The 15502-nt window shown below is 36.8% G+C and overlaps 1 protein-coding gene across 1 annotated transcript; it reads right to left on the minus strand.

The window, feature by feature from the left end:
• Positions 1–10212: 10212 nt before the first annotated feature.
• Positions 10213–15082, minus strand: P2RY1 (purinergic receptor P2Y1). Its single transcript, XM_083364963.1, has 2 exons — positions 14501–15082; positions 10213–11414 (listed from the first exon to the last, which is right to left on the minus strand). Exon 2 carries the CDS (start codon positions 11355–11357, stop codon positions 10275–10277), a length of 1083 nt encoding a protein of 360 aa, XP_083221089.1. The 5' UTR covers positions 11358–11414; positions 14501–15082; the 3' UTR covers positions 10213–10274.
• Positions 15083–15502: the final 420 nt, after the last annotated feature.

Consider the following 15502-nt stretch of genomic DNA (forward strand, 5'->3'; position numbering starts at 1 on the left):
AGCAACCACTGAACTATGGATCATCTACAATGCCCTCAAGAAATCTGGAGTTGATGGTACTTAATTTTGAGATTCACTCCAAACATTGTTAGCAATTTATAATGCTTTATACAATTTATCTGAACACCCCCACCTGTATTTATGTGCAGTAAAATTACAATTGGAAAGCATATTCATATAACAAAATACTCTGCACTATGTCAAACTACAATTATATTACTTTAGATTTCAAGTACAGAGTGTGGCTGTTACCCAAAGAGAAAAAAAATGAAGAAAGAAACCCCCCCTTTAAATTTAAAAAGAAACATTTTATTTCGTTGCATTCTTTATTTCAACCTTGTACCACATATGATTTATGGAAATTATATTCTTGATACAAAAGAAAGCATCATATTGCGGTCAGTTTGAGCTTTTGATTGGGACCAGTTCCACTAGCACTTTAATAGTGGAATCCTACATGGGTCTACTAAAAAAAAGAAGCTTCATTTAGTTCTAAAGAATTTATTTTCAGGCTAAATGGGTATAATAGTTTAAGTTAAAATAATATTCAACCATAATCTGCTTGAGCAAAGCAGTTCTACTTGTTATTGGCACAAATAATTTTCACTGATTTTCCTCCCAATTATGAAAACCCTTGAGGACATGTCCCATTTTCCCCCAAAAGTAAATCTCTAAATCCTCAAAGGAAGTTTATTGCAGGAACAGTGAACATAAAGGCAAGAAAGGCTGATAAAACCTAATTTAAATGGCAAGCATGAACTTTCCGATAAGAGCAAAGCCTACTTTTCCTTCCAAATATTACAATAAAATGGGTCTGATAAGAAGCAACCTGCATTAATCAAGTAAATTACATAATTGACAGCCAGCCTTGAGATTGATTTCTTCTCTGAAATGGAGGGATTTCAGTTCAATACTCTTCAAGCCTGAAATGAGTATCTCTGCATTTAGCACAATGCTGTAATAACTTAGTAACCAACAAATCAATGTTCTATCACTTTATTGGATTTTGTTTATTCTGTAAGTAACTCAGTACAATGCTAGAAACTCTGTGGAAGCAGTTCAGTTCTATTGCCACCAAAATGTTACAAGACGGTATTTGGCATGCCTTAACAAAAACCGCATGCAATCAACACAGACTTTTAATACAAAAATCGACAATCTTTTTATTTAAGAAGTATGCAGTTAATTTTTGTCTTATTCTGTAAATTACTAGAAGCTTTATTCCACAACAGAACCTGAGAAGCTTAAATATCAAGTAACACTGTCTCTTTAGGCAAATCAAATGACACGGTTATCACTAATAAATCTTGAATTACTCAACAATATTACAGAAAAGTAGAAAAATAAAACATTTTCACATATGCACTTGAAAACACACTATAAAATCCAAACCTGTAAAACATTTAGCACATAAATTACACCTTTGTGTTTTCCTTCATAATAATATGAAACATTTGTCATTTGTCTTTGAATACTTCGCTTGGACTGCTAAATTGTGTCCCATTCCTTAAGAATGATTTTGTACTTGAAAAGGCACAGTCCAAAGCATTGAGCAGACATATATGTTTGCTCTATTGCTACATAAATAAATACCCCATGATAATTTAATTTCCAGCTTCCAATCTGCATAGCAAAGGTGAAGCTTGTTAGGTATGTGAATGTTTGAGATTTATTTTGCTACAACCCTCTTTCATGCCTTTAGAAGCCTAGAATCAGAGATATTTGAAAAGAGATAGAAAATTGCTTTATTATAAAACTTCATTTAGAACAATTATAGAGCATAAATTGCTTATTTTGTAAATTGTGAAAACACTGCTTTTGAGGCAATGGGAATTTTTTTTTATGATTTCTCCATTTTGTTGTTCCCAACAAGCATCTAAAATAAGAAAGAGGAAAAACTGTACCTGTAGTCCTCGACTAAGACCACAATTAAGCCCAAAATTTATGTTCATTTTATGGCTTTTCTTGCCAGAGTTGTTAAGTGAATCATTGCAATTGTTCAGTTAATAACATGATTGTTAAGTGAATCTGGTTTCCCTGTTGACTTTGCTTATCAGAAGTTTGCAAAAGCTGATTGCATAATCCCAGGACAGTTCAACTGCCATAAATATAAATCAGTTGCCAAGCATCTGAATTTTGATCATGTAACCACAGGGATGTTGCAACAGTCTTAACTGTGAAAAAAGGTCATAAGTCATTTTTTCCCAGTGCTGTTGTAACTTTCGACAGTCAATAAATGAACTGTCCTAAGTCAAGGTCTGCCTGTACAATTTATCTCCCTCTGAACATTTATGGATTTCAACTTGGCCTTGCTTTCCGAAACTCAAAATTCGACACAATTCAGCATTGCCAATCACTACAAAGAAATAATAATAAACCCCCTCCTTTTTTATTATAATCTTTTTCTCCCTGGGAGCCCATTTAATTTCTGGCCTTTTGTTTCCACAACCTCTCAGTTAGCATAGTGAAATTACTCGCTGAAGAACTTTATACCTGCTGTTACAAAAGCCACTTTTGTTAAGCAAAAGCACTTCCTTTCATTTGTTTCCAAAATTTACCAGAGAGATCCAACCTTAGTAGAGAAATGCAAAAGAGCCAAAAAGAAGTGGGGGGGGGAGAAAAAGCTGGCAAAGAAGCAGCAAAAACACCTAGCACAAAATATCAACCAGAATGGGGGAAGCACAACTCCATTTCCAACATGCTAAATCTGGTGAAGATTCATAATAATCCCTCTACCTACTATATACCCACTTATAAGCATACATATGAAATTGTTTTTCCCAGTAATCCTTGGCTTTAAATCAAACTCCTCTTATAATAAATGGCATGTGAGCAACTTAATAGCAATAAGATTAGGGAGATTTCCCATTGAACCATATGACTGATAATGATAAACGCCAAATCATAGGGAAGAGACAGTGCTTCATTACAAGTTTAATACATTTTAGATGGCCTTCAGATCTAAAGAAACAGAATACTCCTTTCCAAAAGCCATAGGATAGGGTGGAGCGTTTTAATAAAGAAGGGGGGATATAGTGTTTATTTATCTAATAATGTTTAAAATAAAACTATAGTAACACATTATAAAAAATAAGGCTACCATATCTGAATTGTAAAAATCTGAATGACTGCTAGATGACAGGAAAGAGCTACAATTTTTATATATCTGTTGTAATTAGGAGTCCAATTATTTTTTTGCATGAAGAACTGGTAGCCCTAATGAAAATAGAAGGCTGCAAATTCCAAACACGCCTTGCTTTATGTATGTACATGTATATTTATACATTAAGGAACAGGCAATCCAATGCCTTATAAATGTTCCCATAAATTTTAAGAAATGTTCTTAATTAGAACTCTCAAAAGTTTCCTGGCCTTTAGCCATACTGGATAGGGCTAATATGAGTTGGAATCCTTGAGAATACAAAATTGACTATCTTGTCTCTACCCTTGATCTATAAGCATCTTTGAAAATGGGGGAAAAGAACAAAAAAAGTAAAAATTTCAAATTTAAAACAATGATATCTAAAATGGGGGAAAAACAGGGTGTAAGTGGGAGGCCTGACAAATTGATACTTTCACACCGAAATATGCTTTTTGCTTTCTATAACATCTAAATTTGCTCCAGATTTCAAGTATTTATTCTGAAAGTAGAACTGAACCCAAATCATAACATTTCTCTGGTTTGATCATTAAAGACACTGAATTTAATTTTTACATTCTACATTTATTTCATTTCTAGTTGATTCAAGTGATGTATACATCTCACAGTGTGAGATGACACAGTTCTCTTCAATGAGTTTTCTTAAAACTTATCCAGCATTTCAGAAGCTGATTGGAAAACCTGCTAAAAGTTTCCATATATGTGCTCCAGATGCACAAGTCTTTTCTGGCTACCAACACATCTGGAAAAACCTTAATGGAAATCAATTCAGCCACTTACTTCAGTGTTGAAAGGGAGGAGCCTGCATTGTTTGTTAAAGCAGGTTTTGAAGAATACTGCACATAAGAAGTCATTGAAATAAAGTATCTTTTTGAGATTTTGGACAACCCTTATTGCTTATAGCATAAAGCAGACACGTCAAAATTGCAACATCACATGACGTCGCGTGACCTATTGCGACTTTTTTCCCATTTCTGGCAATGGGGAGGGCGCGGTTTTGTCGTGATGCATCTGGCCCGCGGACCGGCAGTTTGATATGCCTGGCATAAAGGGTAAAACAGGTTTGTGGCCATTGGTTTAATGCTTAGCAACTAATTGGTTAAATTAATGTTTTCTTTTAACACCTAATTCATGGCCATAACAAATACACAAAGTCAGATCACTAGAAACATCGGCAAGTGTACAATTAGACTGTCCCTTCACTTCTGGTGAACAAATTAGAAGTGATGTGTGTATAATCATTAATTCTCCAATAGAGTTCCACAAATAACATCAACCAAGATTCTGACCCATAAGGAAGTCTTTGCCAAAATATGGGTTTTATTGTTGTTTTTCCATTTGGGGAAACCATCTTGAGCATGGAAATCAATGATGGAGCCAGAAAGAGAACTGAATGTAATATGTACCGCTACCATTCTCTATTGCCACATATGCTCAGCCTATATTGTCATATAGGCTATTAAGTAAGCAAAACTCTGCAATATGACTATCTTCTATATGTGACCACACACAGAGATGCATACATGTACTGAATGATGTCTTTTTTCTATTATAAATATTTACTTAAAATATAATTTAATGTTAAGTTTTGTAAAGACCATTCTCATCACCTGATTACCTATGTTTCTAGAAGCAATATATAACAGTGTTGATTATAGTATTAAGCAAGCATGAAGCAATAAGATATGGATCAAACATGGAAATGCCATGCAGATAGCATTAAAATGGACAAAGATCTGTGGGTCTTAGCTTTGTTCTAGGAGAAACATGTTACATTTAGCTTTGAAGGTGAATGTAAACTGACAACAAAATCTAAAAAGATGATACATAGAGAATCCTTGACCTGTTGTCTATTGTGCAACAAGGAAGATGAAGAAGAATAAAGTTTGAAGTCTGACTTGATAATATATTCAACTGCAGCTGCTTTAAGAGTCACTTAAGCTTTGATGAAGAATTTATATTCTTTTAAATAACAGTAGCATTTTCCAGGCTTATGTGGAAACCTAAAAAAATGTTGGACTTCTTCAATGAATGAATGGAGAAGAGCTCTACTTATATAATGTCTAAAGTACTTCATCCAAACCATTTTTAAGCATGTACAACTTTAATGAATAGCCATCTGTCGCAGATACCGTAATCTGGATTCTGCACTGAGCATTAATAATTGCTTTCAGGATCCTGTTCTAGTTCTATGATTCAGTACTATATCCATCCAGGGATTTGTTAATCCCACATAATTATTTGAAGTAAGGATCCTACTTTGCATCATTGTGTTTAACTTTGTAATTTTGGAATTACATTCTTTCAAAAGATGGATCAAGATTTGGGTCTGTGAAAAAAACAATTTCTAGTGCTTCACAACAGTGAAGCATATAAAACATCAAGTAGGTCCTAAGCATTCAATTAACAGCTAAGACAATAGGCATGTCCTCTTTATTTTCTTATTTTTAACTGCATTGAATGAGAAGCTGTTTCTGAAATTAGGTCAGATTTTAGAAGCCAATTTAATTTGTCAGAGGTGAGCAGTGATCTTAAAACATGAATAAAAAGCATTATCTCTAATCAATCTTCTTGGAGGAAGGAATTATGTCATCTTCTTAATGAGTCTTAATCTATTGAATAAACTTAATTTATATTTTTTCTGAGATCTCCATATGACAAAAAAGCCAGCAGGCTACATCTGAACTCTAGGTGGTGATTCTTGATTCTTACAAACACCACCCAGAAATTAGGAAATGCCCTATTATATTAAGATAAACTGTTTGATATCTTTTTTTGTTTTGTTTTTTACAGTTTTGAAGAGGTTCAGTCCTGTCACTCAAACTGTAATTACTTTTTTTTCCCTAGATAGTGTCCTTGATGTTGGGATGTAAAGATTTTTCAGGTATTCAAACGATCTTTCTGGCTCATAGACCTAATCCAAAAGATGGTTGAAATCTACCTCCAAAAGAGAATCATCATTGGCACACTGAATTTTAATGAACAAGTGAAAACAAATGGAATTCTGAACACCCTTGCTGCAGAATTCCAAACATTTTGCCAGAACTTAGCAAGTTACAATAGACTTGGAAAACTTTTTTACTTCCTAAATGTCCATCTATTGAATAGTCAGACTAAGAAAAAATGGAATATGATAAGTGAAATTTAAAATGTATTTGTAAACAGAAAATAACTCAAATACAAAGGTTTTAGAAAAGCCCATTCTATAATTCTGTTTCTTAATTCAACTGCTGTGTTCAACAAGGCATGTCTCAGATAAAAAAAATCACAGTTCTCAATACCACAGGGAAGATATTTCACTTCCTGCTGATACTCAAAAAAGACAGATATTTGTTAATCATAAAAATAAATTTTAAAATGTCATTTATTTACGTAGATTCCAAATGTCTTGACTTTTCAATTCGCTTGAATTGGACTGTTAAATAGTTTGACTTGCATATGCAACAATGTTTGAATTGTGGCCTTAAGCAACTGCATGTTATATAATTCAATCTTTGTAAAATAGATTTAAAATTGGTTTTAACTGGAACTTAGACTCAAATGTACATTTCATTGGGATTTACTTTCAAGTAACAAGTCACAGGATTATATCCAAAAATTACATGCTGCTATATAGAAATTAACTTTCTCCCCATCTGATGCTTTCAGGTGTACTGGCCTCCACTTCCCACTCAACCCATCTTCCTTGGCCAAGATAGCCAATAGCCATGTTGCCTTGACTTGAGGGAGAAACTTATTTTAGCACTAAGTTGGTAAAAAATGCCTTAGTTCATAAATACCCAGTTCAGTTTTTGATGGAGAAACAAGAAGCATTCTAAAATCCATAACACAACATATTTCTTTCTCCTATTAATATGTAAAATAAATAGATTTTTGCAGATTCCATAGATTTTCATTTATTTTTGAAATGTTTTGAAGCTTTGCCAAGAGACTTTTAGAGCAATTCTTGCTCATATGCAAACTACTGAGTATGAATAAGCAAGATGAAAATAGATTCTTTATATTCTTCCTGTAAATTATGGATATCTGTCAGGACTTGCTAAAACCATTCAAAGGATTAAACAGCTTGTTCATTTCATACACAAAAATATAAATAAACCAATTTAAAACATTGGTTCCTAGAGCAAAAGTTTTTCAGATATATTTTAGAATATTAATATATGTAAATGTAACTGGCTAAAATTGTTTGTTTTTCAAGTTCCCATTTTAAGGATGTGCTTGTTAAATGTAAATGTAACACAATATGTTGCTCTTGACCTAGTTTAGATGGCTTTTCCTTTACATTCTTATTTTCCACAATTATACTCTGCCCTATCTATCATCACACCTTGGTATGCATGAATGTTTTCTTGAATAGGATAAAAATTATTTAAATGCTATATTTATAACAGCAAACATCTGGACAACCACTAGATTGTAACAAAGAAATAGTTTTATGGGTCTATTTATTGTTATCACATGAGTGTCCAGAGCTTTGCAGTCCAAGTCGGTTAGCCCAGTTTTATAAGTCTAAATTGAGCACATCACAAAAATGAAAGAAAACAATAAATAAATCAAGCAGGCTGAAAACATGAACAAGTTAAAAAGCAGCAACCAACATGACAGAATGAAAACTAGCTGCAGAGATCATGTGGGTTGAAAACTATGTAGACACATAGACAGCTATGTAAACACAAAGCTCCTTCACCTATCAACTTGAAGCTAATGAGAAAGATAGTCAGTGGGACTCCCACAGTAATGATTTCCTGTAATTAGATACTACCACTAAAATGGCTCTGTCAAAGTGTGCATTAGATGTTGACAGCCCATACAGAGATTAATGCCCTGTCTATTTTAAAATCCATGCTGTTTTTAATGGTGACAAATCAAATGTAAATAAATCCAAGCATGTCCTTAGGAGTCTAAAACTCACATAAGTTGGAAATAAAGAGCTGTTTAAGAACTAATTCAAACACATTCATATATGGAGATTTGAGGGCCCTATTCAAGCATTTAGCCCAGTGTTTTCAACCTCAGCAACTAAGATGTGTGGATCTCAACTCCCAGAATTCTTCAGCTGACATGCTGCCTTGTTGCCCTGTCACTTTTCATACATTGGATGGAAAAGCTTGAAAATTCTCTTTATAGACCTAAATCAGGTGGGGCAGAGCAATGTAGGCAGCCTACCTGAACTGGTTTTCCCATTTTCAAATAAGTAAGGCTTTTCTCCCTCCGACTGCATGAATTCCTAAATTCCTGGAATGGGGAGTTGGGCATCAGGTCTTTCTTAAATCAATGTGAAACTTATGTAAATTTAAATGATGTGGTTTTTTCCCCCAGTAATCAAAAGCAATAGCAGCTTTTGCTTGTTCTGGCAAAAAAACAACAACACTAAAGCATATATTAGAGAAGTAAACAATTTGCCCGAAAAACAGCTGTTGTCATGCAAAGTGCTTTAGATTAACACAAGCAAATTAAACCTAAAAATAAATCAAATGCCTGCCTTTACGCTGTCAAAAATATAGCCTGTTAGATAAGCTTCATTATTTTATCCAGTGAAAACTGTGACCAACTCCAAATTGCCGAATTGGAATTCTATCTCTTAAGTGGAAGAGATATGCTATATTTTCTAGGGTGAGAGATTTTTAAAGGCTTTAAGGATGTGTCTTCTGAAAATAATGCACACAATGGGCTAAACAACAGAAAAGTAGTTATGTCCAATTTTTGTGCCACTAACAGGATTTATATTCATATGAACGTTTCCACTAGAAAATAAATATCAAGACTTGTGGGAAATGCATATCAAAAGCTCAACTGAAATGCCCCAGTCCTAGCCATATAAGTATTTTTATTACCCAAAAGCAAAGAATTTAGATTTCATTCTATATGGGCACAACTGTTTCCTCATATTTTCCACCATATGCTAAAACCTGAATCCTGTAGGTGATAATGGGTAAGTGAATACTACTCTATTACCCTACATTATGTACTACTACATTCACATCAACCTGTGCTGTTATGGAGGCTTCCAGATGTATTAGGTAACCATTATCGGGGTAGCTGCCTGAGGACACCAGACTGGGAATGACCATTTGATAGAGCCATGCAATGATTCAGGTTCAGTTCCATAAAGATGTTTTGAGAGTGTAGAGCCCAACCACTGGTCCAGTTTGCAAGTATTAAAAGTAGTCACTCATTCGTGAGAAGTTTTTGGAATCAAATCCAAAGTGCTGCAAAGTTCTACTTGCTACATTGATCCAGACTTGGGAGGGAACATTATCTGCCTTGATAGGTCAGCTAGAACAAATCACAAAATAAATGATAATGGATTCTCAGTAAGAATCCAAAACGATAAAGTGCACAGAAATTTAATTCTCCTTGCAAAATGGCTGCAATAACGACACTTTCAAGTACACTAGGAAAATACCCCAAATCAATATAAAAATAATAAATTCAAACTGGCTAATATGCATTGAGTTAATTATGAAACCAAAACCAACTATAATAACATAAGGAACTAAGAGGTGGCTTATTTCTTATTGATTAACTGCTTGGCATTCCTGGAAGGGCTTTTGTTCTTTTAAATGAATGTAGTGAGCTATAATATTCTTGAGGATTTTGCATTAGCCCATAATGGGGCTGGCATTCATAGATCATCCTTCCCTTCCTATGACCACAGCAATGAACAAGGAAGAGATTTGGAGATAGAAGAGTAGAGTTGGATCTTACATGACTATTTAATTTCTCGCAGATATTTCTCAGGTTTTTTAAGTCAAGTATGTAGTTGTCTATAGGGAACAAGACTCTCAATCCCTTCTCTCTTTAAATTGTACATGCCACCATGGTATCCATTAAATTAATATTTTAGACACTTTTCTGATTTTTTTCCTTTAGAAGTATTTATATTTCACTTAGTTTCCTCAAAATATTTTAGGCAACTAGAGGATGGTTTCACACACACAAACACACACACACACACACACACAAATATATGCACACATGTTCTTCACTGGTTATGGTTTGGGCTTTTTAATGCACAAAATCAGTGTTATAAGAATTAAAAAATAGGGTAGCAAAGGATAGAGACTGTTTGCAAAGAAGAAAAAAGGAAGGAAGGGAATGGGCAAGGAACCATTCATAAGCTTGTGTCTCCATTTTGTTTGCACTCAGATAAAATACTCAGAGTCATATCCTCACTTTTGGATTGCACGTTGAGCTCACTTCGTCTTGAGGCTTTCCGAGTTGCCCTAGAGAGCTTTCTCCGAAAGGTGTCTCCAGCCAAAAAATACAAAATAGGATCCACGCAGCTGTTGAGACTCGCTAGCCCTCGAGTTACTTGATAGGTAGCATAAACCCTGTTGTTAAACGCACACATTTCCGGAGTCTGGAAATCCAGCCGGGCGCGTAGATTCAAGTTTTTCATCACGTGGAAAGGAAGATAAGACACAGCAAATACTGCCAACACTATAATAACCAAGTAAATTGATTTCCTCCTAAGTGGAGAATTGTCTAAATCTTTGTAAATCAGTGCTTTCACGATTAATCCATAGCAACCAAGGATCAGAATGAACGGGATGCAAAACAAGAAGACAGTGGTGCACATGCTGTAAATAAAGTAGCTCCGCAGGTAATTGTCTACTGTTGTGTCATAGCACGTCGTGGTTTTGACTTTCCTTACTTCAGTCCCAGAGAAAAAGAAGATGGGAGAGATTCCCACTACCACAATAAACCAGACCAGGGTGCTGATGTAAACAGCATTCTTTTTTTTCAGTCTCCCTAATGATTTTAAAGGATGCACCACACCAGTGTATCTGTGCACACTGATGCATGTGAGGAATAAGATGCTTCCATATAGATTGACATGAAAGATAAATCTCTGCAGCTTGCACATGAAGTCTCCAAAGATCCAGTCCGTCTGATTGAAGTAGTAGAATATTAGGACGGGGAGTGTCAGGACATACAAGAAGTCTGCTAGGGCCAAGTTGAACATGTAAACCGAGATGCCACTCCATGGCCTCATGTGGAAGACAAACATCCAGATGGCCACACTGTTGCCTAGGAATCCAGTGATGAAAACTACAATGTAGACAACTGGCAAGTAATAGAACTGAAAACCAGTTTTCAAGGAACATTTGCTAGTGGCATTGCTGGTCACATTGTTAGCCAGTGCATGGGTTTCAGTCAAATTCAGGACAAGCGAAAGAAAGGCTTCAGTCATGGTGACACCAATAAATTCACATCAGTGGCTTTCAAGATCTAGAATCAGCAAGTGTCCCTAGAGAAAACAAAGAAAGCATCTAAGCCATGTCAATAAAAGAAACAACACAGCAAAACAGGCAAGAAAAAAAAATCATATTCAATTTTTAGCAGATCTAGAAGTAGTATTTGTATTTATTTATATCCTGCTACAATCTGGTGACTTTTGGTGGCTCACATGATAGAAGAAAAATGTTAAAACATTCACAGTACTTTTAGAATTTAAATAACTAAATAATAATAAAATCACTACGAGTTGGTTAATTGACAGGGCCATAAGTACTACATTTGCTTTCTTGATAGGCATATGTTCCTGCAGACCAGTTGAGATACTTTAATTTACTGCCCTTATTTGAATGTCAATATTATATTCTTTCTAGAATGTGATTACTAAAACTTGTGAATTATTTTCCATATGCCCTACGACTTGCAACAAAACAGTCCTTACAGACTGTTACAACTCAGTCAAGTATCAGTTTTTGCTAAAGCATCTTATGGGCATTACCAGATGAGGCTGTTATTCATACAATCACCCTGACTCATCCATGGAATTTTGCAGATCTCATTCTCCAGTTGTAACATTCTTCCTCCCTGCCCACCACCACTGATGTCTTCTTTTAACAGGGGCAAAAAAAATCTAAGGAGAGAAGGCAGAAGACCTCTGCAATACTTTTTTGACTGGTATCAATACTGTACAAAAACTGTCCATCTGGAAGAACCCTGCATTTTCTAGCTGGAATTTCATATACATGGAAGGCAGATTGAAAGTAATGAGATTACTAAAAATTCAGCCACTGAGAAATCCTATAGTGTAAAAGATCTTCATGGACCTTGACTTAACTGCTTCAAGACCCCTACCCCTCCCCCCCACCCCCATCTCTTGCACCATACTTTAAATCTAGCTGATCGGTAGCAAGCAGCCAAAACAAAGTGCTTAGTAAAGACCAAATAGTGGTAGAATGGATACAGGTCAGAAAGAAAATATCTATCACTAGTTTTTAAAAAGTGTAAACTTGGCATTACTGAAATAGTGTAACCATTTCCCCTGACATTTACTGATAAGAATTGCCATATGGTTGTTGGCAATTTTCTCTCTCTCTCCCTCTCTCTCTCTCTCTCTCTCCCTCTCCTTCTCCCTCTCTCTCTCTCTCTCTTTCTTTCTCTCTCTCTCTCTCTCTCCATACATTTTTCCCATTCTAAATATGTATTATTTAATGAGGTAACCTAGGAGATTCTTTCTCTAGTGGAAGAGTTTTCAATTCCTACTTTTTAAAAGAAAAATGAAGGTAATGTACAATATAGCTGTTAAGGTCTTTAAATAATATCCAAATAAACTTCTGCATTTGTTTAGATACCCATCCTAAACGTATTTTCATTGTATTTTCCTTCTTAACATCAGAGGAACCCCCTTTAATATATGACATAATGGCAATCTCTCCGTGTTCTACTTTTTCTCTGCAAATGGCATTCTGTACCTGAAAATAGCCCAGAACCATCCTAATAAGAAGCTGTCAACAAACACACTTGCCACAATCTGGTCTAATTCCTTTTCAAAGCTATGGATGATAGAAAGCACAGCTACAGGTTGCCACCAGGCAATCTGCAAATTAAATGTAAGCTAGGGTTGTCCTAAATTTCAGTTCAATAATATTTGATTAGTGAGGGCAGAGGGAAGGAGGAATAAGAAATGATTATTCAGATAGCATATGAATGGCATTTCCCCCCCCAAAAGTAGTTGGGTTTCTTAAATTTGAGTTAAACAGATAATAACTGACTGAAGATAGTGGGAAAGTTTCTGAAATTTATATGGGTGGTGGCAGAGGAGGGGAGAGAATCCAGAGACCCCCTCCCCCCAAGAAGATAAATATTAGTATGAAGAATTACACAGTCTAAAGCAGGTGGACAAGAAAACTGCAGGGAGCAACAGTAAAGGATAAACTGAATAGAAATGAATGGAGAATCTGACAAGTTAGTTGTAACAAGACAACTGAAATGAAGAAAATTCAGTTGTGCATCCTTAGGCATCTATGGCTATGTCCCCTGTGCTAGCACTCCAGCTCCTCAAAAACTACGAAACCATAGCTTTATTCATACACATATTAAGCCATCAGATATCCCTAACAAACCACAATGTCTTTGGTCACAAAAGATGCCAAGGCATAATGATATCTATTGGGCCACCTTTTTCAGCCATGATTCATGGGGTTAGCAGGCTGTGATATCAATCTCTGTGAGGTTACATAGGAGATCTGCAACTAGTTTAAGGGCAGCAAAGAGTAATACTGAAAGGTGTCTTAACTTTTCCTGCTTCTATGCCCATTGCACACAGACACAAACACAGTCACACAGAGCCTTCACCACCCTTTACCCTTTGCACAGCAGCTCCTCCCTCCGCCCTAAATGCACACAACACGGAAGTCTCCAGTCAACAAAATGGGTTCATTTCCAGACAAAGCTCAGTCCCGGAGTGCAAGTCAAGTACTAGGGCCCACATAGCTCCGGGGCATGTACAGAACGCGTCTTCTGCCTAGCGTCTCTTTCTTCTGTCTTTTTTTTTTTCAGCTTCGGTTTTGACTGCGTTCCCCTAAAGTCTCATTTCCACAAATCCACTCGGTCCCTTCTAATCGACATTTCACTTCCGAGTTAAGAATTCAGCGCAGGAGTCTCAGCAAAAAAAAAACCAAACAGAAAACAAAACCCACCCATCTCTTTGGCCACCGAGATCGTTATCTCCGTGCCCTGTTTTTCAACCTGTATGTCTGTGTGTGTGCGCTTCTCCCCCTACACACACACACACACACACACACTTCTGAATGAAACGCGCGCGCTGTATGGCCAGGAGGAAAACAAAAAACTCGAGAGTTGACCCCACGGAAAGAGCTCCGCGCCTAAACGAGGCTCCCAACTCAGATACAAACTCTCCGAGGGTGACAAAAATGACAAGCGCCGCGGCCAGAGAAAACGAAGGCGAAGAGCTCTTCGCTCGGGCAAATTCTTTAGGCGGCGTTTTCAACAGCTTGCAAAAGGGCACTTTTCGGAAAGAGATGCTCCCGCCGTTCGTTTTCGTCTCCGAGCTGGAAACTTTCCTCCGCGGTCAGGACTTACCTTCGGGAACGCCTCAACACGCTCGAGCAGAGCGGGCAACGCGGTGTCTTGCCGCTGCCGTCGCCGCCGCTGTTAGCGCGGCTTTTGGTGGTGCTGCCACCGCGCCCGCCGTCGCCGCCTCCTTCTTCTTCATGCCGCGGTTCCTTCTTCGCAGCTCCCGGGCGAGGCGGGAGAAGCGGAAGGAGCCGGCGGCGCGAAGCATGTGCCCGTCAGAGCGCCGAGCTTTGGGCTCCTGGCTGCTACCGCCGCCACATTCCCACACATTGGCGAGGCGAGCAAAGAGCGTGCTGACGCGCGCTGCTCCGGCAGGCAGGCGGGCGAGGAAGTGCTGGCGAGCCGCGAGAGGGAGCGCAAGGAGGCGGGAGCGGCAGCGGCTGAGGCGGCAGAGAAGAAGCCGCCTTCAGGGAAGGTTTGGTTCCCGCCCCCTGAAGCTCTTCCCCGCGTGGGCAAAGGCAGATCCACTTATTCTTGCTGTGGTAGTGTTGCCAAAAAACAACAACAAAAAAACAACCTGTGATTGTTATGCCTCAACGATCTGTGGTTTGAGAGTCAGTTCAGTTCGATCCAGGGTAGCAAATAAGATCAAATCAAGAGGATTCATACGTTCGTGGATCTGACTTTTACCCAGCTGTGCATTGATGAATACATTAAGATAAGATAAGATAAGATAAGAAGATAAGATAAGATAAGATAAGATAAGATAAGATAAGATAAGATAAGATAAGATAAGATAAGATAAGATAAGATGATAAGATAAGATGATAAGATAAGATAAGATAAAATAATAATAATAATAATAATAATAATAATAATAATAATAATAATAATAATAATAATAATAATAATAATAATAATAATAATAATAATAAGAAGAAGAAGAAGAAGAAGAAGAAGAAGAAGAAGAAGAAGAAGAAGAAGAAGAAGAAGAAGATGGAAGGGACCTTGGAGGTCATCTAGTCCAACCCCCTGCTAAGGCAGGAAACCCTATACCATTTCAGGCAA

Source organism: Vipera ursinii (assembly GCF_947247035.1).
Source record: "Vipera ursinii genome assembly, chromosome: 5".
Lineage (NCBI taxonomy): Eukaryota > Metazoa > Chordata > Lepidosauria > Squamata > Viperidae > Vipera > Vipera ursinii.